Here is a 25,279-nt window from a genome sequence, read left to right on the forward strand (position 1 = left end):
AGGCCTTCAATAGGAGTACAGACAAAGCTATCACAACACCACTCCAACGTTTTTTGTCACCAGCTGCTATCAGTGATGGATATGCATTAAAGAGTGTCTATTTACATAACAGACACCAATATCGCTTTGGGAGAGGGGACGACACACTGTTAAATCTTATGTACAGTTGGTGACTTGTGTCATGTTAAACTTTACCGCTTTTAAATGCAAATAATCAAAAGGTACAATTTCACAGATACAAAGTCACAGATAAGAGGAAAATATACAATCTAATCAGAAGGAAAAAATTAACTTTTATTATTAACTGGGAAACTGTTCAATTTTTCTCAGTACCTGATCTTAAGACTAGCTTATGCTGTAGACTTGAATTAATTCATGTTTTATTTTAAACTCTAGTTCAAAACATGCTTGTTATGTTAAATGGCTGTTCTGAGGATGCGAGTGTGTTTGTCTCTGTGTTGTCCCTATGACAGAATGTTGGTCTGTCCGAGGTGTATGGTCGGTCTTGTCTATTGACTGCTGGGATCACTCTGGCCCCCAGTGAGGGAAAAACGAGTTTAAGCCGAAACAGGAAATGGATGGATGAATACATGGATGTCTCCCTTCATCTCCCTGTTTTCTCTCACCTTGAAAGCTGTGTAGCGGTCATCCATAGCATGTTTAATGAGGAGGTTCTTGAGAATGCCAACGGCCAGCTGTCTGACTTCAGGCCCCTGCTGCAAGGCCTCGGCCACTTCTCTCATTAGCAGACCCACCAGGAAGTGATTCCTGCAATATTCCTCTGTCAGGCTGAACTCCAGACTCTGCTCTGTATTTGGGCCAGACAGGAAGTATTAGTACATTAGTACATAAATGGAGCATTACTTAAACAAGCATGAAAGGAAAAAATATATATAAATCACTAATACGCAATCTGCAACTTTTCTTTAAAATACAATACCTGGTTAAAATGCAGCTTAATACCGTTTCAGGCTGGATATTACACTGGGAAAATTCACAAAAATGAAATACTTATTCAATTCCTATTGTTCAGTTAATATTCAATAATAATGAAATATCTCCTCAGGTAGTCTTTATGAGATAAATACAACCTTACAACACCTCACATATTACACTGTCGCATTATTAATTTCTATGCAAACTTACAACCTTAAAATTTCTAGAACAGGCCATAACTGATGTATGTAAAAAAAGAAAACTTGAAAGAAGTTTTTCCTCAGTTCTTTGTTTTAACGTGGATCAAAAGGTTAACATAAATGTATCTGAGTGTAAACTAACTTGCTCTGTTTATTTTTAAGCTTGAACTACCAGCTAGGTTAATTTAGCATTTACTTCATAAATTTGGTCTTAAAATACAAACAAGTTACAGAATAACTTCAGAAAATCTAAGCTGTGTTTAAGACAGATATAAAACAATGCAGGCTTGTTTATTCTCATAAGCTAAAGCTGAGACAGATTTAAATTAAGAACATTTATTTTTGTAAGCTTTATAACTACATACAAATTGACAAGAACGGAGAAGATAGCTTGGTTTACAGTTTCCTAAACTTAAGCTCACCAGCTAGTTTCAATATTTTCTGGGGAAAAAATACTTGTCTTAACTGTTGTTAATAAAACCTAACTTGTTAAGACAGATGAAAAAATCCTAACATATTTATTTTCATCAGATTTGAAAATACGTACGAATCGGTATTCAAGAACACAAAGGTTTTAAGCTAGCTTGTTTTACAAGCCATTTATAAAGTAGATGTCTCCCACTTGCTGACATAATTTTTATATCTACTGGGGAAAAAAGGCTGCAAAACCTTCATCTATGAACGCGGAGAAGAGTCACTTTTTAACTACGTCACAAATGAAGCCACAATGGTGGAACTAGTGAGGGATAGTAGATCCACTGATTATAACAAAGTCCTCTTTGCACTACCCTTCCTTCACACATGCTTTCCAACACATTTAAATCCTGGCTTAAAATGTTTCAGAAACGGGCTTGTGTTTGTTGTCATTGTGAAATTCTGATCCACTCTTCCTAAAATCGTTTCCTCACTACATTGAGACAAGCATTAAGGTGGTGGACTGTTTACAAACAGCTTTATTAAACTTCCCATCTTCAGGGGTAGATTTTGACTAGGCCATTGCAAAACCTCACCTTGATATATATTTTTTTTCAACTTTCTTATTGTAGACTTCAGTGCAAGCTTGGCTTCGGTAAACACGTTGAATACTGAAGTTCATGATAATACAATTTAAGAACAAGTCTCACTTATTATTAGGAAGCCGCCAAAAGAAAGCCCTTTGTCTCCAAAAACAAAATGGCTGCAGTAAGGTTGAATCTGAACAAAAAACAAGACTCATCGAAAGTAAATACTGTGGGGTACAACCTTAAGAAAGCTGTGCGAAGCAAATACCTGAAAACCTCAAAAGACTGAAGCAATAAATGGTGTAAACAAAAGTAGGTCTAAACTTATAAGATCATAAAAAGATGGCTATTGGTGCTAAAGATGGTTCTACAACCTACTAAATATTGGGGTGAATGTTTTCCACAAACCGCTTCTGCCTTTGGACTAAGCTTCAGTTAGTAAGGAGTGTAATATGTCATGTGTTGTTGTGTTTCTGAGGGTGTATTCATGTCAGTTTAATACCTGATAAGAACAAAATGTTTTGCGTCCTGATTTGTATTTTTACTATTTAAATACTTAAGAAAAAATGATTTGAACAAATAACAGAAACAACGTAAGCTGTACTTTAAAGATTTCTTAACAGTTGCAATGTAACACAGATGCAGACTATAAAAAAACAGTCATTCAAAGTGCAACACCACAAACCAATGTGCAACAGATCCAACAAAACCACAAAGCACATCAAATCAGACATTACTTCCACAAATATGAAGATGAGAAAAATCCCAATAATTCTTTATATAATGAGAGTATTAGGAAGTACAGTTGCTGGACTTTTTAATATAATCAGAAAAGATCAAAGAGTCCACAAGAATGGAGAAGTTATCTGTTATGTTAATACTAGAGGAGCCAAAGCTTGAAAACCAAGCCACTGTCTGCAGTTATCTTCGCTAATGCTTGAGGCAGAGAAAGAACAATATGTACAGGGAAGAGGCTCAGACAGTGAGAAAGATAACCACAACTCCATAAAAGATGTTTTAAGCCTCTGTTTACAAGTCTAAAGTCAATTAGGCATAAAGAAGAGGCTTGGTTGATTCCCTTAACAGCAGAGTGCTTCTCCACTGCAACACAGAGGCCCCAGAAGCAGTGGCCTAGCATGAGGAATGCTTAGGGTGAGTGGGAGAGATGGGTGCCTGAAGAGATCAGGGCCGCTGATGGCAGTAAGGAGGGTTAGTGTCAGTCAGAACAGTAGCAATGAGCAAAGTGTTTGCACACGGCGGCAAACGTGCTGTTACGGAGAGGTGAGTGTCACCTACCTACAGGGCCAAAAAGCTCCGTCGCATACGGTATTAAATCTGACCACAGGTGAAACACACACACATAAAAACAGAGAGGGTGGGGTGAGGTGAAAATTAAGACTTTTTTGGGGTAAATTGTTAACAATCCATGCAATGTTTAACCATCACACAGTTTGCTTTGCTCTCATGGTGATGAGCTGTTATTTGTCCAGCAGGTTCAAAGATATCATCAGTGTGTTGGTTGCAGGTCAGAACAAATATTTGATGGCTAGTCAGTGGATCTGCATGTGGCTAGAAGCTTTTGTATGATCACCTTGCACTCTCTGCAGCTTGGTGCGTCCAAACGCCATGGGCAGGTTCAGGGGGATGAAGTGCTCGTGGTTACACACCGCCATTAGAAACTCAAACTTCATTTCTGTCAGCACCTGAAAAATGGGTATGGGCAACACATGAGCTTGGGCACGCAAATATTCAAATTTCTCTCATCACTCATCGTGTGCAAATACAATTGCTTAAACATGACCAGGAGGTCTTTGTTTATTTTAGTTTGTTAATCAAATTGAAGGCTCAATGCACAAATGTGACAAAACAAACTAGAGCAGGCGTAATAGTTAAATAAACAGCTTGGTGCCCCATAATGGGTTATTAATTTCTCACGAAGAGCAAGTGAAAACAATGCAGGTGTCCTGCATAGCGTGACTGCAAAGTTTTTTAAAAGTCACATCCAAGAACAAGTCCTTTTTGTCCAATTTGGATCTTTGTCAAAAAAAAAAACACTTTTTTTGACAAAAGGAGTCAAATTCATTCAACATAGTGGATCTTGCACTCTCCCAAACAGAAACATACCTTTGGATCTTTCGGACTGAAGTGGCACATGTAGTGGTTGACCAGGCCGAACGCGAAGCCTCTGTTCATGAACGTCAGGCACCTCTGAGTAGAGAAAGCAAATTGAGATCAATGTAATTTCCGTGTGATCTCTGTTGAAACATAACCCTTGCTGATCATACGCCTTTAAATACAGAGTTTTTGTGTTTTGACTCAAATTTAATAGCTACAAATGAGCTGCATACTACAGCAGGGAGAGCAGTTAAGGTTGGCCAACCTGTGATTCAAAACCACGGTGTAGGTGTAAGAGGAAGAGGAAATGGTAAATAAAAACATTCAAAAATAATAAAAATTCTTTGATTAAAAAAAACAGAAGAAATTGCCATTATGTTTTGGATGTAGGATTCACACCTTAATTAAACTGGCCAGGCTCAAGTTGATGCTTCTCGCTTCCTCTGGGATTTCCATGTGGCGGATGGTGATGTGGGGCATAATGGACAACACGAGCGATTGCAGCGCCTGGTGAAAACTGTCGGGGAAACGTTGGGGCCGTGGCATCTGAAGAGATGGACAGGATAGTTTGTCATTTTGTGTGGTTCAATCAACATGAACAGCACATAAGGTCTATGGTACATACAAAATTCATGCAATTGCAGTTTATATAAAAGTTATAGTTGGTTTTGTTAAAAGCAAATATTCAAGATGAGCCAACGTGAAAGTGATGATGAAAGACATAAACATACGGAAATAATGGCAAAAATAAACTTGATATGATCAAAACAACAACGGATCGAAATAGAATATATATACACAAACTCACAAAAACGTTCAGCAACTTAAAGGAAATGTCTAGTTTTGACATGATTTAGTAGGACATGCCAACAAGTGATAGGCATATAAAAAAAATCAATTTGCAAGCTGGCATGTACAGAACTGCCACCAGAGGGCAACTGTATTGTCAGGCAGTTTCCAAAGTAACCAACAGGGAAAACATTAAATGAAGTTCTCCTTAATGCGCCGGTTGACCATGACAGGCAGGATATTGTATGTGTGGCAAACATAACAGAACTAACTGACATCTGCATTTGCCGCCTGGAAACAGATACTGGACGCTCTACAACATCCCTAACATCCAACACTCTGTCCTGGAAACTTGCATCAGCAAGACTATTGATTCATGGTCACATGATTTTAACACCCAAGCAGTGATGACTGTGTTTAGAAGGGTTCTTTAACCAATGAGTTGTATCAGATCATGACCAGTGATGAATCCTAGTTCAGTCTTTCAACATTCACACACAGCACAACTAGATGTGGACTGCCTTGTGTCATGTTCAGGACCTCCAATTATTCCAGCCAGCCAGGTCTCCACATGTTTTATCAAAGCAACATGTGTGGGATCAGCTTAGTGTTCTAGTTGACCAAGAGCTGATCTGCTATATCATGTGCTAGTCATGATATCTGTTGGTCCACATCAAATGTCTCCTGTCACCACTTATATCCAGGTCTGAGTGGTTAAAACACCACTATGGGTATGGGTCCAGTCGTGTGGCCATTCTGCTGTCTCCATTATCCTTGCAATATAGCCACATGTCCTTCAAAGAATGCATGTTCATTGCCAATCCAATGTGATGGATGGATGGATGGACGGATGGATGGACGGATGGATGGACAGACGATATGACAGGGAATAAAGTTTGGAAGGACAGATTCTTTCACATATATATCTCAACCTAAGAAATCCTTAAATCTTATTCCATACTTTTCCATTCTGTGTTGGAAAGTTGGACCTGAGAGCAAACACCTAGACCGTCTGTCATTGTTCATATTGTATTTCACAAATATTTCAGAATGAGTGACCCTCTACATGAGACATAAGACATCCTCTAACTCTGTGGTTTTATGGGGCTCCCCATGTTAAAAGCCTCTTGTATCCTGATACCTGAGACTTCAAAACCGTTTGCGTTCTTTGACCCGAAACATCCACACTGGAAATAAATATTTTCTTTAAAATTCAAAAGCAACCAAATACTGTCACAATACACCAGATGTAAAAATGAAAACTTCAAACTGTGGAAACATTATGAAGACAGATTCCCTGCATGTAAATAAACTCTACAGTAGTTATTCCCAGATACGAGTTCACACACTTTCTTCCTTGTCAAGCCTTAGCTTCCTGCTTAAAAGTGTTGTTGGTTTGCTCCAAGATGAAACCCAGACCACTTGACATTGCAATGCACAGTATGTACATGAGTAATGATCACTAGGATTCTTGAGTGGAAGGTTTAGTGAGGCATGAAGACATGTTTTTGTCAGACCACGTGTTACAACTTGTCAGATACGTAACAGAAAAGGATATCTAGATTTGAGGTGTCACTGAATACCAACCTTTATACGGTTTCCCTCCTGCAGGTACTGGGCCATGGACTTTGCCATGGTTTCAAAGAAGAACCACGAGTACTGGAAACAGAGAGGTGACGACAGAAAGTTTACTACTACTCTTAAAACAGCATTTCCTCCTACGCGCTCTTCCACAGAAAAGGAGTCACCACATATATAGAAACGATGATGGGAAAACACGTAGAAAAGACAGAGGCTGCAGGCAGAAACATGTTTAAGGACTGTTCATTGTGTTGTGGCTGCAGATACTAACAGATTGAAGTGCTAGTATGCCTGCTGCTGTTCAGAGCCGGTACTACACCTTCAAGTATCTACACACCTTGAGCAGTTTATTGCTGGTGTTGAAATCAGCAGTTTGCTTAAGGGTCGCTGTTACAGCAGTGGCCAGCACTTCATGAGTGGTCACCGAGCTTCCTGATTTTGGATGATTGGTCACGAAGACATACTGAAACACACAAAAAAACAGCAAATTAATCTATACACTCATGTTTAAACAGAAACTACATAACATGACCTGTTTTTGCTCTGGTGCTAGAAATAGGAGGAATCTGGATGGAGATTGTAGGTCACCTTAACGAAGGATCGCAGGTAGTGTTCCAATCCTTCCTCATGACATTTGGACACTATATGTATGATTACACTGAAAGGAAAGAGTGTGAAATGTTAATGCTGTGAACATTTAAAGACGTACAATTACAAGCCTCTTTATTTGATAAACCTGGTCACTATTCTTGGCTACAAAAATCACCAAATCACAGGGGAGCTACTCAATGCGTTGAGGCATCGAGATGGCGAAGACAATGTGTTGAACTTTAAGCTGATCATCAGAATGGTAAATGGTCTGCTCTTGTATAGCGCTTTATCAAGCCAGAGGACCCCAAAGCTCTTCACACTACAATCAGTCATCCAGCCACTCACGCACACTTACCCAAGGATACAACAAGTGAGGACTGAGCGGGGATTTGAACTAGCAACCCACCAGTTACAGGACAAACAGTTGGTGCCAGACAGGATTATTTTTGCTAATCTACAAGAATTTTCACACAAAACCACCTTTTATACACACAACGGTCTGAAAAAGAGGAAATATCCAGTGTGCGGCAGTTGTGTGGAAAGAATTGCCTTGTTGCTATCAGAAGACAGAGGAGAATGTGCAGACTGGTTACAGATGAGAACAGGCAACATCAGTTCAATCCATCACTCCTAACAACCTTTGTAGCCAGCATGCCATTTCTGAATGCACAACACATCGAACCTTGAAGCAAAGTAGCTCCAGATTATCCTACTACCACCACCACCACCACGAGGCCACAGAATATTTTCCTAAAGTCTTGGGAACCATTAGGATGTCTTTTGGCAAATGTGAGACAGATCTTTGTGTTATTTTTTGTCAGCAGTGGTTATTGCCCATGAACTCTTCCATAGATGTCATTTTCTTCGGTCTCTTTCTTATGGATGAATCGTGAGCACTGTTCAAAACTGAGACAAGTGAGGCCTGCAGTGCTTTAAATGCTCTCCCGTGTTCCTTTTTGACCTCTTGGTGTATTGTTGGTTGGCCGGCCAAACCTGGAAAGACTTCCCACTGCTCTATACTTTCTTTTTGTTCCATTATTTCTGCCGGGCCTAATGCTAACCCAATGGATCTTACTCTGGTTCACTGGAAACCCAAAAGGCTTACAGCCTATTCCACACCGACTGATTTCAGTGATGCTGTTTCTCATCTCTTGTTGAATCTCTTTAGACCAGGGTATGATGTGTTGTTGATGGGATTCTTTAGCCTGCTCCATTCAGGAACTATAACATTGATTTGTTGACTAATACAAGTGAGGCAGGTATCCGGCCTCAGTGTAACTTGTGAAACTGAACCAAAAAAAAAATGTAGTCATAGCAACAGCAGCTCAAATAACCACTTGTTATCACCAAGGTGTGTGGTGTGTGGAAACCATCTCTGAAGTCAAACTTTGAAGCAGATGGGCTACAGACGGCACCTGGAGTGGCAAAAAAAAAAAAAAAACAACACACCGGGTGTCACTCGTGATAGCTAACTACGAGGCACACGATCTCCCTAAAACTGGGCAATAGCAGATTAGAGAAACGTCTTTCAGAAATAATATTTAGATAGCAGGGTCAGAATTTGGTGTATGCAACATGAAAGCATGGATCCATCCTGTCCTTCATCGACGATTCAGGCTGGTGATTGTAATGGTTTATGGTGTGGAGGATATTTTCTCTGCCCTTTAGTCACAACTGAGCATTGTTTCAACTCCACAGCCTCCCCAGGGAACTGTTACTGGCCATGTCTGTCCCTTTCTGAACGCAGTGAATCCATCTTCTGATGACTACTTCAAGTAGGATAATGCACCACAAAGTCCAAATCATCTCAGACTGTTTGAACATGACAATAATTTTACCAAAGGCTTCTGCAGTCACCAGATCTCAATCCAATCCTTCAGGAAGTTTCTGACACTTTACTGATTCTGTGCCGTGAAGCGTTAAGGCAGTTCTAAAGGCAAAAGGGGGCCGAACTGTTACAAGCAAGGTGTACCTAATAAAATGGACGGATAGTGTGGATGATCGCTAATAACACAAATGAAGAACTTACCGCAGAGAGTTGACAGCAATCTCGTGGGATTCTTTGGTAGCGGCTGTGAGCACTTCAAACAGCTGCATCAGCACCGTTGGGAGGAAGGTGATGATAACCTGAGTCTCCACGGCATGTAGGCACTACAGTAGGACATAGTGACAGGAAGTAACACATGGAGTCAGGTGGATGAGATGAATAAAATGTGACTAGAGAGCGGTGCAGCTAGGTATGGGTCAGGTACCGGAATCAGAGTATAAGAAGGTTTGAAAAAGATGTGGGCTGAATGTCCTCTGGGTGTCTGGAGTATACAGTAGTTCAAGGACGCCCCACCTAATGCTGATCACTGCTTGTCAGCTGGCTAAAAGGAGGATACAAAGCTAACTTATATGAAGTAATAATGAGGTTGTCTGGAAATGTTTCTGGTTTCCTCATCCTCGGACTTATGGCGTGGAAACTAAAGAAGCAACACTTAAGGCAGTGCATTTCACAAGCTACAAGCAGCAGATAAGCCAAAAAATATCAGCTTGTTTTACTTGTTTCTCTATGGAGGGAAGTGACAACAACATGAATGTTCTGCACAGGGTTTGATTAAAGATGAATACTAAATTTAGTAGGCGCTTATTTTATATTTTATGGACATAGAGCCTGTCCATCACGTTTTGTATTATTTTGGTACCAGTACGAAGAACAGTTGAATAAAATGAAAGCAATTTGTTTAGATTTCAATGCAAATATAGTGAAACTGGTATTTTTACTCAAGATGCTGCTCTCCTGTACAAAGGCTTAGTGTGAATACCCTAAAATCAGGATATTTATTGCAGGGTGGATTTGGAGTTGACACATTTAGAGTCACATCTTATATTTTTTAAACGGTAGGAAATACCTTTACCTCACAGTTAAGCCCACTTCAGCCGGAGGCTCACAGGGTGCCTGAACACTACTTCTTTAATGGCTTTTCATGTGTTTATAAAGCACCAAGAAACATTAAGCAAGGTTCTAAATCAGGGGGTCCAGAGTGCGGCCCAACTGCAATTCAAGAATGATCCAGATTTGACTCGCCAGTAAAGGTGGTTGATGCAAATGGAGATTTCTTTTGTTTTATTGAGGGTAAGATTAGTCCTAATAAATTCAAATCTATTTACAATGGAAAATATTAGGAACAAAACAATACAAACATATTTTATTAACATTTTTTACTTTTTTCAAAGCAAATAGGACCCCATCTATGCAGTGACCTTTACTAAGAAGCAGTTTATTAAACCTACAGTGAGGAAAATAAATATTTGAACAACCTGCGACTTTGCAAGTTCTCCCACTTAGAAATCATTGAGGGGTCTGAAATTTTCATCTTAGGTGCATGTCCACTGTGAGAGACCTCATCTAAAAAAATAAAATCCGGAAATCACAATGTATGATTTTTTATAATTTATTTGTGTGTTACTGCTGCAAATAACTATTTTAACACCTGCCAATCAGCAACACTTGTGGCCCTCAAAGACCTGTTAGTCCACCTCTAAAAAGTCCACCTCCACTCCACTTATTATTCTAAATTAGAAGCACCTGTTTGAGGTCATTAGCTGCATAAAGACACCTGTCCACCCCACACAATCAGTAAGAAACTAACTACTAACATGGCTAAGACCAAAGAGCTGTCCAACGACACCAGAGACAAAATTGTAGACCTCCACAAGGCTGGAAAGGGCTACAGAGCAATTATCAAGCAGCTTGGTGAAAAATGATCAACTGTTGGAGCAATTATTAGAAAATGGAAGAAGCTGAACATGACTGTCAATCTCCCTCGGACCGGGGCTCCATGCAAGATCTCACCTTGTGGCGTATCAGTGATCCTAAACGTGAGGAATCAGCCCAGAACTATACGGGAGATGGTCAATGATCTGAAGAGAGCTGGCACCACTGTTTCCAAGGTTACTGTGGGTAATACACTAAGACGTCATGTTTGAAGTCATGCATGGCACAGACGTTTCCCCTGCTTAAATCAGCACACATCCAGGCCCATCTTACGTTTTCCCATGACCATTTGGATGATCTAAAGGAGTCATGGGAGAAAGTTCTGTGGTTAGATGAGACCGAAATAGAACTTTTTGGTCTTAATTCCACTCGCCATGTTTGGACTACAGAGAATGAAGAGTACCATCCCAAAAACACCATCCTTACTGTGAAGCATGGGGGTGGAAGCATCATGTTTGGGGGTGTTTTTATGCATATGGGAGAGGACGACTGCACTGTATTAAGGAGAGGATAACCGGGGCCAAGTATTGCAAGATTTTGGGGAACAACCTCCTTCCCTCAGAGCATTGAAGATGGGTTGTAGCTGGGTCTTCCAACATGACAATGGCCCGAAGCAAACAGCCAGGATAACCAAGGAGTGGCTCCGTAAGAAGCATATCAAGGTTCTGGAGTGGCCTGGCCAGTCTCCAGACCTAAACCCTATAGAAAATCTTTGGAGGGAGCTCAAACTCCGTGTTTCTCAGCGACAGCCCAGAAACCTGGCTGATCTGGAGATGATCTGTGTGGAGGAATGGGCCAAAATCCCTCCTGCAGTTTGTGCAAACCTGGTGAAAAACTACAGGTAACGTTTGACCTCTGTACCAAATATTAACATTGATTTTCACAGGTGTTCAAATAGTTATTAGCAGTAGTAACACACAAATTATTAAAAAATCATACTTTGCTATTTCCAGATTTTTTTTTTTTAGATTATGTCTCTCACGTGCATCTAAAATGAAAATTTCAGACACCTCCAAGATTTAAGTGGGAGATGTTGCAAAGTCGCAGGGTGATCAAATACTAATTTTCCTCACTGTAAATCTGCTTTTTATTAATTAATTAACTGAGACAGGGAGCAACAAACAAATCCTGTTCTTAATGCTAAGAACAGACTAAATTGTTTTGTATTTTTCTTATTGGAGCCCAAAAGAATTAGCAAACCGGATGAATAAGCAAAACCCTTTTTAAAGTTTTGGATCGGCAAAGATTGACAAAACCCTTTACTACAAACATTCTGACCACTTTATTTGTTTAATTAAAGTATTGCAAGTTTAGTTTATCGTCGAGCAGATAATCACACTTTTATCACATTTTAAAAACTCCTAACAAGGCGGTGTGTGTAGTTCTCTAAATACAGACGTTATTAGTCTTCCCCGCCTGCAACATTCAAGTCCCGACCTCAGGACCTTTCCTACGTCTCTCTCTCTGCCCATTTCCTGTCTGAAACACTGAATAAAGGCCACTAGTGCCACAAAAAGCACATAAACAAAAAACACATAAAACTACATATGTAGTCTGAATGCTTATGACCTAAATATCTAGACGGCACCTGTTGTTACTGCGCAGGAGTTTGATGCAGACAAGGGAGTGAGAGCTGTGGATTTGCAGGTACAGCAGAGACGAAGAGGAATATTCAGGCAGCCTATTGTATTCTGTCTCTCAGATCATCGCAGAGGTTTCGTAAAGGCAAAATAACAACAGACATTATCTTTAAATGACATAAATGAAGACTATGTCAGCTGACATGTTTGAACAGAATACCATCCATTTATCGTCTATCCCCACTTATCCTTGCAGGGTTGCAGGTGTGCTGGTGCCTATCCCCAGCAGGTAAGCCCTGGACAGGTCGCCAGTCCATCACAAGGAAACACAGAGACACACAGGACAGACAACCATGCACACACCCATCCCTGAGATCAAATTTAGAGAACCAGTCATGTTTTTGGACTGTGGGAGGAAGCCAGAGCACCCTGAGAGCACCCATTCATGCGCAGGGAGAACCTGCAAACTCCATGCAGAAAGACTAAATGAAAGATTTAGGACCTCCGTGTGTGAAATGAACCACCCATTGCTAATAACTGTCTGCTCAGTCACTGCTGTTCACCTTCAGGTATTTGATGAGTTCTGCTGGGTTGCCACCTGGTGTGGTCTTCATCAGCTGGCAGTGCTGGAAGAACTTATGCAGATGGAGGTCCTGTAGCGGAGAACACAAAGCTTGAGCATCAGAACATCTCATGACTGCCGTTGTGTCTGCTTCCGCCTTATTTTTCAGAGGATTTACAGCTCACCTGAGGATATATTGTTGATGCTACATGGGTCTTCACTTTGAACAGTGGCTTGGCGTTTTCCACCCACTTGATATCCGGCTGGGACTGTTAGCAGGAGCGATACCAGAAGAAAATGGTAGACCACTTGAAATGTTTGGCTTTTGTTAATGTCCCTTAGTCCTAAAAAAAACCTGATTTTTTGATGTGAGAGAACAAGGACCTACTTTTCTGCTGTCCTGACACAGATATCCAGCAGGCAGAGTAGCAGCTACAGGTAGCTGGAGCTCCGATGACTGCATCCTCCCATCCTTGAGCAGAGGCATCCAGGAGTAGCCCACTGAAGAACACCCAGGTCACACAATGTTAGCAGGCAGGCTTTTTAATAAACTAAACCTCCCGGTCCTACAATCAACAGTCAGTTGGGTAAACATTTATTATTTAGACCTCGAAATGAATAGAAGTAAAATATCCATAAAAGCAACAGAAACAAAACCTCAACATCCAAGATTCATTCATGAGTCTGAAGACCCAGCTTATAAAAGCACATCTTTATTTCTCTAAATAAAAAACTGAAGAAAATTGGAGCTCAACCATCACAGAAAATAATAATTAATTTCTATCAGGGAGAAGCTCTGATGGTCTTTAGTTTTGTGTCTCCACACCTTTCCTTCTCCACACTGAATTATACCCACTGATGGCCTTTCCTCTTATACTGAGATCTTAATGTTTCGCATGTTTACATTTTCTTACTGAAACTATTCCATAAATTCACAGCTATAACTAAAACACTGCCGCTAAACATTCAGCCTGATGGGAGGCTTCCATGTTTATCATGTTATTTAGTTTAACTTCTGTCATTTTTATGTTTCTTTTTACGTGATGTTTAAGGCTAGAGCATGACTGCTTTCATTTCTCTGTTTTTAAATGGGTTTTTGTTTAACTGTTTCTTTATTTTCATGTAAAGTATGTTGAATGACCTCGTCAGTGAATGTCGCTGTACAAATAAACCCAATAAATGAGGTTTTCCTGCATTAGCATAATCTCACTCCAACATTTAGTAAAATCCAACAATTAATTTGAGTATATTTATTCAAAGGGGAAAAGATTACACATTAAGAAATGACTTTTAACAAACCCACTGGCGACGCAGATCCAGTTTTATAACCCCATGTTTGCACACAGATTCCCCTCAAATGTGTCACAAGCTTCAAGCTTACTGCACTTAAATGAAACATAATTTTATTTTTCTAACAATGCCAACATTTTTAAAAGGAAATAAATTATGTTTTCTATGACACATAATTTGGGGATGTTTGAAAATCTAACAAGTTTTGAAACTTTACCGTTCTTAATTCAACAAAAACAATGTAAGGTGTGGAACCATTTCAAAAAGCTTAAAAAGTCTCAAAAATGTAATTTAGCAAATTTAAGGTAAATCCACGAGGATCTCTTATGTATCTAAGTCATATGACCTTTTTTTTTCTGTATTGCGTGACTAGCTAAACAAATATCGGTTAAATTATTTTATAGAAGCGCTCCAAAGATTCACAACAAGAAATCCAGACAGCATCACCGCTGTCATATTCTTTTAAACTTCAAACATGTAATAATTTCTGCAAACGTCTGCCTACTTTTTAAAATCCTTCCTGGTATTGCTGCTCTATATATATATATAAAGATTTTCTTGTTTCATGAACGTACTGTGGTTCTATTTTGCACCTTTTAAATAAAAATGTCTTACTTAATAAAGATGATTTAACTTTTTTCTGAATTTCACTGACAAATGTCAGGTTTCCCAAAATAAATATATTTAACACTATTTTAGGGATAAAACGGCTTGTGCAAATTTTCAACAACTGATAATTTCAGCTAAAAATTCGGTTCCTTTCAAAGAGCCATAGGTCACATCACTAAAAGACATGTGGCACTGAGCTCAGACAAAACGACCTGAGTCTCAAGGGCGACCTCTAGAGGTGAGTGCAGAATCCAACATGTAGGTCCTCTTTTAATAAGACTGCTCTCTCTTTAGTTGACAAATGAGTTTATAACAAGTACTAGTTTTAAAATGTTTGCGCATCTGGCAAAAAAATGGCTACTTTTTGCACCGATTAGTGAAGGATGAATGTGAGTGAAACTATAGTGACATCCAGATCATGATTAATTGGTCATGTTCAGCATGTAAAGACACGTAATTAGTTTGATACACTAGTTTTATCATTCATTCACTGTTAAATTCTATGTAATTAAAGTCAACCTGTTACTGTTTCTGCTACAACCTGGAACCATGAATCTTTCCTTTTCAAAAGGTCAATGAGTTGTTGTGCATTATGCCTGCGTAAACAAAAAAGGTAATCTTGATCATCGATTATTATTCGTTATTATTCATACCCCTGGTAGATTTTGATCAATATTTGTTTCGAGTTTGTGAAACATTCTTCTGTTAAAAAAGAACTGGCCAATGTAAAGGAGTATCAACCTTTACTTGCTTTTTATTCAAATACGGCAAGTCTAAAATTATTTACACCTTCCTCAATTAGCAATAGAAAAATCTAATATGGCAAAGCCTTTTACCTGCCGAACAACTTTTACTGTGTTTCCACTTGTATTTTGATGATTTCTTTTTGATGAGTTTTGGGGGGTTGAGGTTAAAAGGCCTCCTTGCCATCACCTTAGTCTTTAGCTCTCGCCACAGATTCTCTAGTGCATTTCAGTCAAGATTCCAGCTTGGAGACTCCCAAACGTCTTTATTAAGCCCAGTATGAAGAAACATGGTGGTAAAATTCAAAGATTACTTTAAACTTAAATCTGCCAGAGATATGAGCAATCTTGGACTTGCTGCATGGACCCAACGGACATCAGTTTGTGCAAACAAATCCAGACTCACAAATATAACATTAGGAGTACCTCAAGGGTCCCTCTTAGGCCCAAAACAGTTTATTATGTATATTAATAACATGAAGTGTTGAAGATAATAAAATGTTATTTTCAGATGACAAAAAAAGCATCTGTCATCTGAAAATAACACTTCATCTTTTTCTATACTGCTTTGGAATTGCCGCAGCTTTTGAAGATGGTCATTAAAGAAAATGGCTTTACATAAATAACTTATAGAACGAATAAAAATAACAAAACTACATTTAAGCTTTCAAATACTAATGTATTTTTTTTATTACATTTTAACATTAGGAATGTTTAAATGTGCAACTTTTACTGAAATAAATTTTGCTGAAATGTTTCTTTTTCCTTCACTTGAATCAACATTCAGAGTCAGACTCACCCAGTGACTCCACCCCATCTCGCTTCTTGCTGCTCGCCTTATTGCTGGACTCACAGCTGACGTGGTAAAAGGTGAAGAGGATGTGGTGTCTCTCGTGTACGTGCACCGGCAGCTCGATTTTAACCTGCACACAGTGGAGCAGCGACAGTTCCCTTTTACACAGACGGCAAAGAAAGATTCAGACCGTTCCCTTAGTTGGTGATTCTCTCAACTGCAACGCCGACCTCTGGAGTAAAAAACTCTTTATTTTGAAGTGTTTAAGCTATTTGGGGGACAAGATGATTAATCAATACTTAGCCTGCAAATGGAGGAGTAGGCTGAATGAATAAACTATGATTAGACTTCAATATGTCCATTAGAGTAATGGTCTGCTCCAAATGAAAGTTAGGCATCGTCTACTTCTCCAGTATAGTGATTGTTCACTACTGAATCCAACCAGCTACAGTCCATAACTACGTCTCCATAGACCACCTGGATCTGTTTTCGGTTTAGCCAATAAGAATGGTTTTATTTGATTTTCAACAAAACTAATCCCCAGATAATTCAGTCAATTTTCTATTCTATTACAATGTTTCTTTTAATTGTTTTGCTCATTTCCTGCATCAAATGCCTATTTCTTTAAACTGCCTGTCCTGACGCTGTAACATTTTTCCCTTTTTTTAATCTCCGATGAATTTATGCTTTTTCTGCTGAGTTAACCGTGAACAGTCAACATGTTCTGCTCTGCTCTGGTTCAGTCCTGGAACCAGCATGAATCCAGGCTTATTCAGGTGGACAGCTCTGAGTGTGCAACTAAGCATGGGCTGGTTGCCCGTATGAAGGTACGCAAATAAAGTAAACTTTCCATCACACAACACAGTTTAAAGCTGTGACAATAGTGATCTTTCACTGTATAGAGAGTAGAGAAACAGAAGTGCCCCTCCCCCACCAGTTGCTGAGCACTACCACTCAGCTTGCTAAAGGAGGTTTCCAACAATGTACCCTTGCTTAGAAGCAAAGCAAATTCTGCTGACTGGAAATATTTCTGGTTGTGAAGAAGACAGGCAGTTATGGTGTGGAGACTAAGGGAGGACCAGCCGTCACTCGTATTAAGGTAACAATATAACTGCAAGCGAAGATCAGCATGTGTGTTAAGTAGTAGTAAGGAGACCCTGGAGAAAACCCAGAACTTGGACTATAGATCCCTTTTAGGCTGGAAACCCTGTGAGGTCCCTCAGAAAGAGCTGGAGAGTCTCACTGCGCAGCGATAGGAATAAATAAATGTTAAAGGTTGAATTATTATAACAGTAATAATAAGTTAGATTATTTTAGCAAAAACAGGAATAATTGTTCTTAGATCACATTATACAACTTTCTGTGTAAATGCCACTATAAGAACTTGGTAGGTTCTTATAGTGTGAGAATCTCATCCCAGCTGAGGCCTGCCGTCAACACAAAGACACTCAGGATTTAACAGCCCGCTGGCCGCTGTCAACGTGTCTGGAAGGTTAATGCAGTGATCCACAACATGCTGGAAAGCTGAGATATCTGCGATGTGACGGAGGAGAGACAATGATATGACTGGGTGACCTCAGTGAGCCCGGTCACTTCCAAACAGTTACATCTCTAATCTGGGTGATGGTTCTGGCAAAGAGTTGCTTTGGGGGGTTTTTTGGGCCAAAAGACAGTTCTAAAAGTGGTCCAAGCAAGACCCCCGTCAGTCCATTTAGAGTACATGACATCTGTATCTGGCGCCATCCAACTACAGTACTGTGCAAAAGTTTTAGGCAGGTGTGAAAAAATGCTGTAACAACGAATGTTGTCAGAAATATACATGATGATTATTTATTTTGATCAGTTTACAAAATGCTAAGTGAACGAACCCAAACATTCAGCCAAAGTCATTAAGAACTATCTTCCATGTAAAGAACAAGAATTACAGGAATCTAAAATCTAAAACAAAACAAAAATTATTCTACAATAAACTTGGATTCTTTAAAGCACCGTGTGGATATTTTAATTCCCTCTTAGTGTTAAAATAAAGAAAAATAAGAGTTCTATTGTGTTGCTAAACCCTTAAGCCAGACCCAGTTTTAACCCCTACATAATCCAAAACTGACCTGAGAAGGTCTCAGTGAAAAAGAAAATAGCAAACTGCTTCTTCAATAAACTAAACAATGAGTGTTTATGGGTTCCTTTCTAGAACTACGGCTCAATAGAGTCCATTTCTTCCATTTCATGTTTTGCCTACTAAAATTAATTGTTTCAGTTTTTATGATTTTTTTCTTTTCATTTTCGTAGGCAGTAGTGGCCTTTATGTTTCACTTTTTTTTTTTTAAGTGAGCCGACAGGAAAAAAGGTGGAGAGACGGGGAGAACATGCAGTAAACATCAACGGGCTGGGACTCGAACCCATGACAGCCTCCGCCGATGAAAAAAAGACCTCTGTATGTGCTATGCCCCAAGTGTTGAAGAAATGTAGTTTGCATCACAAAGCAAAGAATCAAGAAAACAGAAGAAAAACAATTGAATTCAGAACCAAAAATAACAGCATCTTAAAAAAACAACTAAATAAGTTTGAAAATGGTGTTTTATAAAGGTCCTGTAAAAATCAAAGGGATCACGAGTTTGGCAAATATTCAACTTGGGATGAACAATATAAATTACATATAAATTACAGCCAGTAAGTTTATCTTGTTTTGTCTTTTTACATTAAAAAACAAAGAATAAAGTCTGAAAACTCAAACATCCATACTCCGTTTTTTTCCATATTTGCCCAGAAAAAATAATAAAATATAAATCCAGACCTGGCCAGACTTTCTACACTGAAATTCAATAAAAAGCTACAGTTTATCATTCAGTTAAATAGTTAGTTAAATTAGTCAGTTAAATTAAATTATCTCTTGTCACATTTGCTCTGTAGCTTTCTGCAAGCAGCTGGCTGGACTAATAATGATTCTATATTTTTTTAGAGACTCCACATGATTGCTGACTATTTCTAATTCTGCTGCCCGATTTGACCCCAGGTGCCCCTGTGATGCGGAGGGATGCTTTAGCTTCACTAGAGGGCAGCAACAGCAAAGCAAAACGGTGTCTCTGTGATTTGGCACATGGCAGTTTTTATTACAGGAAATGAAACCTGATGCAGAGAACAGCTGGGACTGGTGGGAAACGTCCAGATTTGCTAAGCAACAACAGTGCTCAGACATGCCATGGATCAAGATCCTCACTGTGTCCTGCTGTAGAGGATGTGTAGATTCTCTTCCTTGTAAAACTTTGATTCGATGGATTAGAAATATCCATGAGATCGTGACAGGCAATCAAACTTAAAATTTAAATAAAAACATTTGTACCCTTGCTTGAACATGACAATCATATCTCCCTAATGTAATCAGATTAAGATGTTTTGACTGTGCTGTTTCAGAGAAACTCAGCCATGATGTGAGTGAGAACTAAGGCGGGTTATAGTAGAACTTGCTTAAGGCCCTGATCCCTTTGATTCCACGGCCATATGGACCCCTCGGCTCCCCCTCTACAACAATCCCCTTGTTGTTGCACTCAGCTCCAAGCTTGATGTTCACAGCTCTGTCCTGAGGCAGATTTATGGGATAATCTCAGGGCTGCTCAGGCATTTCATTAGTGACCAGCCCAGACTTCCTGGATGCAGAGCTAACTTCATGCTGCGTGTGTTCCCAGGAAGTAACTGTTCCAGCTTTGTGAAACTTTGACAATGAGAAGTTAAATCAAACACAGAGATGACGGAGTCTGACCTCAGCGTAGAACTCGGGGCTCTGGTTGTGGTGCAGGACAGCTGCATAGGCGCTGCTGGCAAAAAGAGAGTCTCCTGGCTTGCCGTAGATGCACTGAAAAGGAAGCAAAACACATCATCAGCCGTAAGACTCGGTTGGATGTTGAGGGACAGCTGTGAGTAGGAGCCCTGTAATCGGAGCTTACTGACATTAAGAGAAAGTAAAGCATGAGACTGCACGTTGGTGTGCTGTCTTACACCAATTGTACTACTCCTTAATCGTTCCATTCACCGCTTCTTCTTTCAACATTTTGTTAGATATATTTGAAAAAGACTTAGAGCTCCTTGCGAGTATGAATGGAACACTTTAAAACATGTTAGAACCCCAATCTGCAGCTTATTATTGAGAATTGTATGTGATAGACCAACACGAAGTAGTGCGTAACTGAAGTGGAAGGAAAATGATATATGCTTTGATTAATAATGGTTTAAAAGTTATTCAGCTTCCCTGAGTCAGCTCACTGTAGATCAATCTCAATACAAGCGCAACTGCAAGTCTTTTAAAAAGGTCTGTCTCTACCAGCTCGGCACAACTAGAGGCTGACATTTTCACCTGGTCTCCAGGCAAAATAGCGCAAACTCAGTCAGAGTGGGAGGAGAGCGTCTGTGAACATGCATTTCCCAGTCTTGTCACAAAATCTTAATTGAGTTTAGGGGTGGACCAGGCCATTCTAAAGGCGTGATCTAAACCAGCTGCTGTACAGCATCTTTCACGTGTGCATCTGCTTCATGGTCTTTAGCAGGACTCTGTGCAAGGCTGAGGAGTGTAGTGCTGTCAAGAAATATAAACAAAAATCATCATTTGAAAGCTGCTCTTTGTTTTCGCTCGGGTTGTCTTCATCTGATTTTAAAGTTTGTTTGATAATCTCAAACATGCAAGAAATAGGAGAAACTACTAAGGTGGTATTTACTTTTTTATAACAGCCAGTTGAGTCAGGTGACTGGCCTAAAGGTTCTAGGACAACAGACCCGGAGGATTGGAATCAGAGACGGCTGATCTAAACCAGTTCATTATAGATCTGGGTGTTTGTTCATAGTTGTTTTCTGCTAGAAGGTGAAGCTCTACCACAGATCAATTCTTCTCCTCTGCATTTAGCTCCATCCATCTTTCCATCTACTCTGACTTGCTTCCCCGTCTCTGTCTGGAGAAAAGCCGTCCCATGCCACTATGATGCTGCCACTACCGTGCCTTACTGTAGGGATGGTGTCTTCAGGCTGATGTGCAGTGGTAGGTTTCCTTAACATGGAGCATTTTGCATATTGTCCAAAATTTTTTAATTTTGGTCTTATCTGGCCGGAGCTGCTGCTGCTTTCCCATGTCTGAGTGGCACCTACAAGGCTAACTGAAAACCAAACTTTTTACTGCTTTCTATCAACAGTCAGTTCTTCTTCTCTTCTTGCTACTCTACCATAAAGACCAGATTTGTGGATACCTGAGTTATAGTCGTCATGTCAGATTCTCCCACCCAAGCAGTGGATCTCTCCAGCTCCTCCAGAGTTACCATGGGCCTCTTGTCTGCTTCTCTGGATTTTGCTCTCCTTTCCAGGCTGGAGATTTCAGGTGGGCAGAGTAGTGCCAGGAATGAACAGTGCTCAAAGTATAAAGAGAGCCTAAGGTACACACAGCTGAACTGATGCTTTTGCAAGGTACTGTATGTTCACAATCCACCATATTTACAGCACTAACGCACTATTATTTGGCTGGTTTTCTTGCATATGATGACAGGACACATGATGAAACCCTTAAATCTTCAAACCTGGACATTTTTAGCTATTTTTAATTTAAAATAAATGACAGCTTTCATTATGAAAGCTTAGGTCAGTTGGCGAATTAAGTCATAATTTAAAACAGGTATTTTTAACTTCTGTTAATTAAAATAAAAATACCTCCAGCAGAAAGTACAAAACATTAAAAGCTACATTTTTCTGAGGTTTAGTAAAATCTATATTTTTCATAGGAACTGGGTGCCACCGTTGTACAGCTTAACTAAATGAAACGGACCTAAGTAGAGCGGGAGCCATTAGCAGCAGTTTAATGGTAAAATAATCGGTTATGCCTACAGGATCAAGCAGCTCCTGGTCAGGATGTTTCTAATGAGGAGAGACAAGCGGGAATTCTGCACTGCTTTGATGGGTTGATGCTTTAATTAGGACGTTAACAAATGCTGCCATCTGAAATGAATGATAATGAGCTTTCCTGGCCAGAGACCGAATTACAAGCACAGCTGTAATTGGACCAAATGAGTTTAGAGGCTTTCTGCATGTTTAAATCCTACCATGTTAGGGGAAGAGATGGAGGTATGTAGGAAGGTGGGAAGGGAACACACACACTTCAACAAAGATTCTTTTCTTTCTTCATTTAAGAAGCAGAGCGCTGTGGGAGTTGTGTGCACATACACATAAGCAGGCCCTCACCCCTGCAGTGAGCCGGCTGATGGCTGCCGTGATTACCTGCCTCAGGATGAGGGTGGAGGTTTGGCTGCAGGGGCAGCTGGAGATCTTATCACTCACACACACTGTCCTGTTAGAGCTTGCACTGTATCCCACAGGACCCAACACCAAACAGTTTCCACTCAAAAGAAGTTGGTGTGACATGTTGCATTTTCATCACCAGAATTCCAGCTGATGCCTCATATAGCTGGAAGCTGATTGTGGTTCTGACTGGTCACCGAGCAGAAATGACTGTGGGAAATTCCTACATCATCTTTCAGCTACCAGTAACCTTCCTCTTCGTTATGTTTGATTCAAACTCAGAACCTTCCTGGTCTTCCGCTGGCCCTGATTACATCTCCTGGCAGTTGTGCTGTTTGCACACAACTTTTTCCAATCGCTGAACCTGAAGCAATGTTCCAAGCAGCAGCCTGATGTGTTGGGGTGTGTTTTAGCTATGACATGACACGCCTGACTGATTTTTTTCATCTGTCTAACTCAGCTTAATCAAAAGCATCAAACAAGAAGAATAACAATCCATAGATGGAAAAAATGTGACCATTCATATTCCAGTCATAATAATAAGGCTATGGAAGAGGCTATCTCAGATCCTGAATTAATGTCGGGGACTCTTCGCTGCAGTGATTCTTTCTTCCAGACACTAAAAGAACTTCTCTGGTGACAATCACAGTCTTTGACCCACCTACTGCAGTTTTCACAGCTAATTTTAACTTCCCAGTTAACTAAAAGCAAAACCAGTGAATTGCACTTCAACCATACACTTTCTGTAGCCACTGACAACTTTCTGGTATCATTCAGGCTGGAGATTTCTTAACAGAATTTGTGAAGTTCCTTTAAAATGTTCTATTACCTGAAGAAGACCACATATTTTAAATAGGACTGAGGTCGGGACGTTGGGCCAGTAGCTTAGGGCTGGTCTGCGTTTTCCTCTTTAAAACCAGTTTTGTTGTGTTTGGGATCACTCTCCTGTTGGAACACTTTACTGTGTCCAGAAGGAATTGGCAGTAGTCCTTCTCCTTCATTATTCTGTCCACTTCTGCCCCACAGCATGATGCTGCCACCATGTTTGACAGTTGGTGCAGTTTTCTCTACTTTAAAAGTCTCACTAATCAAGTCATATTTTTAGAGACAAAACAGTGGAGTTTTTGTCCTAGGTGATATTCTTAGTTCTGCCCAGCTCCACCTCTTGCTCCATGGTTATGTAAACCTTTATAGTGAATGATGTTCCAACAGTGTCTAGAATTTTCCATTCCTTCTTTGGGAAGTTTCTAATCACCAACTATGCTAAACAGCAGGTTCAAAGTAGAAAGCACAAACTCAGGAAACCATGCTCCCAGCAGAAAGCTCTCAGCTCCCCCTACAAGCTCTTTGCATTAGATTTGAAGTCATTTAAACCTGACTGCATTTCTTCGTGATAGCAAACAACAAATACTTCATTTTTCAAAAAAACAAATAAATCAGCTGTAATATTTCCAGAATAACATTTGAAATCTTCAGTATAACACTGATTCATTCATTTGTCTTTTAATATTTCAGAAACATTCCTTTTTAAAGCACCCTCTGCACCTCTGGACATCTTAGAACTGGCCGTATAGGGATGGTGTGGTCGTCTACCATAGCGTTTTCTATGACATGGAGGTGTTGTGGTGGGCTGGTACCTGCCCGGCGTGGTGGAAGGCTGGTGGGTCGGTGTTGCTGCCGGGGATTATTGTTGGCCCTGAGCCGCTAGGGGGACTGGGTCCCAGGGTTGGCCTGTGCGGCGGGAGAAGGCGGTATAGCTGGGTGAGGGCTGCTGTGTGTTGCAGGCCCTCTACTGTTCTCACCACTCTAACTGTGCACCTCTAGGTGACAAACTCGATCACATACACCCGCTCAATAAAAACACGCCTATTTCTTTACATACGCTCACACACACAAATAATCCAAAGGGTTAAAGGTTATTTAAACACAGGTTGCTATTACATCAATGTGGGCTGCTTCTTTGATGCTGGATCCAGTCTATTTTATTTAGGGATATCAGAGTAAAGGGGGCTGGAATGCGTTTGAGGTATAGAGACTCACCTTTAAAGGAGGAGAACCTTCTTCATCCGAGTCTCTGAACTGCATGCAGACGGCGATGTTTCTGGCCTGAAGAGGAAGAAATATAAGTCAGCATACACAGCCAGACAAATGGTCAGTGACCCATTGAGCCCAATGTGTCACATCTGCTTCATGGTCTGTAGAGGGTGTTGTCCTCACCATCAGATCACACATGGTTCTGGTTAGCATTACCTTAGTGAAGGTCTTCTGGTTGTCATATTTTAGTTGTAGGGGGTGGATGTACAGCTGGTTCTTGTAGGTGGTGAAGGGGTAGTTGTACTTGGCCTCCACTGGGAGGAACTCCTCAATCTCCACAGACACCCGCTCACAGCCTTCCTCGAAGGGTTTGACTGGGATGTAGGACGACGTCACCGTGTCTGCAGCACAGACAGCGGGTCAGCTCAGAG

At 40.2% G+C, this 25,279-nt stretch overlaps 1 protein-coding gene across 3 annotated transcripts in view; it reads right to left on the bottom strand.

The window, feature by feature from the left end:
* Positions 1–25,279, bottom strand: part of dock11 (dedicator of cytokinesis 11) — a 120,170-nt gene that overhangs the window by 63,038 nt on the left and 31,853 nt on the right. For 2 of the 3 annotated variants that reach the window (XM_047385736.1, XM_047385738.1), the window contains exons 17-32: positions 25,065–25,249; positions 24,855–24,920; positions 20,305–20,397; positions 16,557–16,680; positions 13,504–13,616; positions 13,301–13,384; positions 13,117–13,206; positions 9,243–9,364; positions 7,211–7,280; positions 6,960–7,085; positions 6,629–6,700; positions 4,652–4,798; positions 4,262–4,345; positions 3,729–3,840; positions 3,434–3,472; positions 627–808 (exon numbers count right to left, since the gene is read on the bottom strand). In XM_047385736.1, coding sequence (XP_047241692.1) covers positions 627–808; positions 3,434–3,472; positions 3,729–3,840; positions 4,262–4,345; positions 4,652–4,798; positions 6,629–6,700; positions 6,960–7,085; positions 7,211–7,280; positions 9,243–9,364; positions 13,117–13,206; positions 13,301–13,384; positions 13,504–13,616; positions 16,557–16,680; positions 20,305–20,397; positions 24,855–24,920; positions 25,065–25,249 — 1,709 coding nt within the window. The remainder of the gene's footprint in view (positions 1–626; positions 809–3,433; positions 3,473–3,728; positions 3,841–4,261; positions 4,346–4,651; positions 4,799–6,628; positions 6,701–6,959; positions 7,086–7,210; positions 7,281–9,242; positions 9,365–13,116; positions 13,207–13,300; positions 13,385–13,503; positions 13,617–16,556; positions 16,681–20,304; positions 20,398–24,854; positions 24,921–25,064; positions 25,250–25,279) is intronic. The other variant, XM_047385737.1, reaches the window with a different exon arrangement.

The sequence above is a fragment of the Girardinichthys multiradiatus genome, chromosome 14 (genome assembly GCF_021462225.1).
Source record: "Girardinichthys multiradiatus isolate DD_20200921_A chromosome 14, DD_fGirMul_XY1, whole genome shotgun sequence".
Lineage (NCBI taxonomy): Eukaryota > Metazoa > Chordata > Actinopteri > Cyprinodontiformes > Goodeidae > Girardinichthys > Girardinichthys multiradiatus.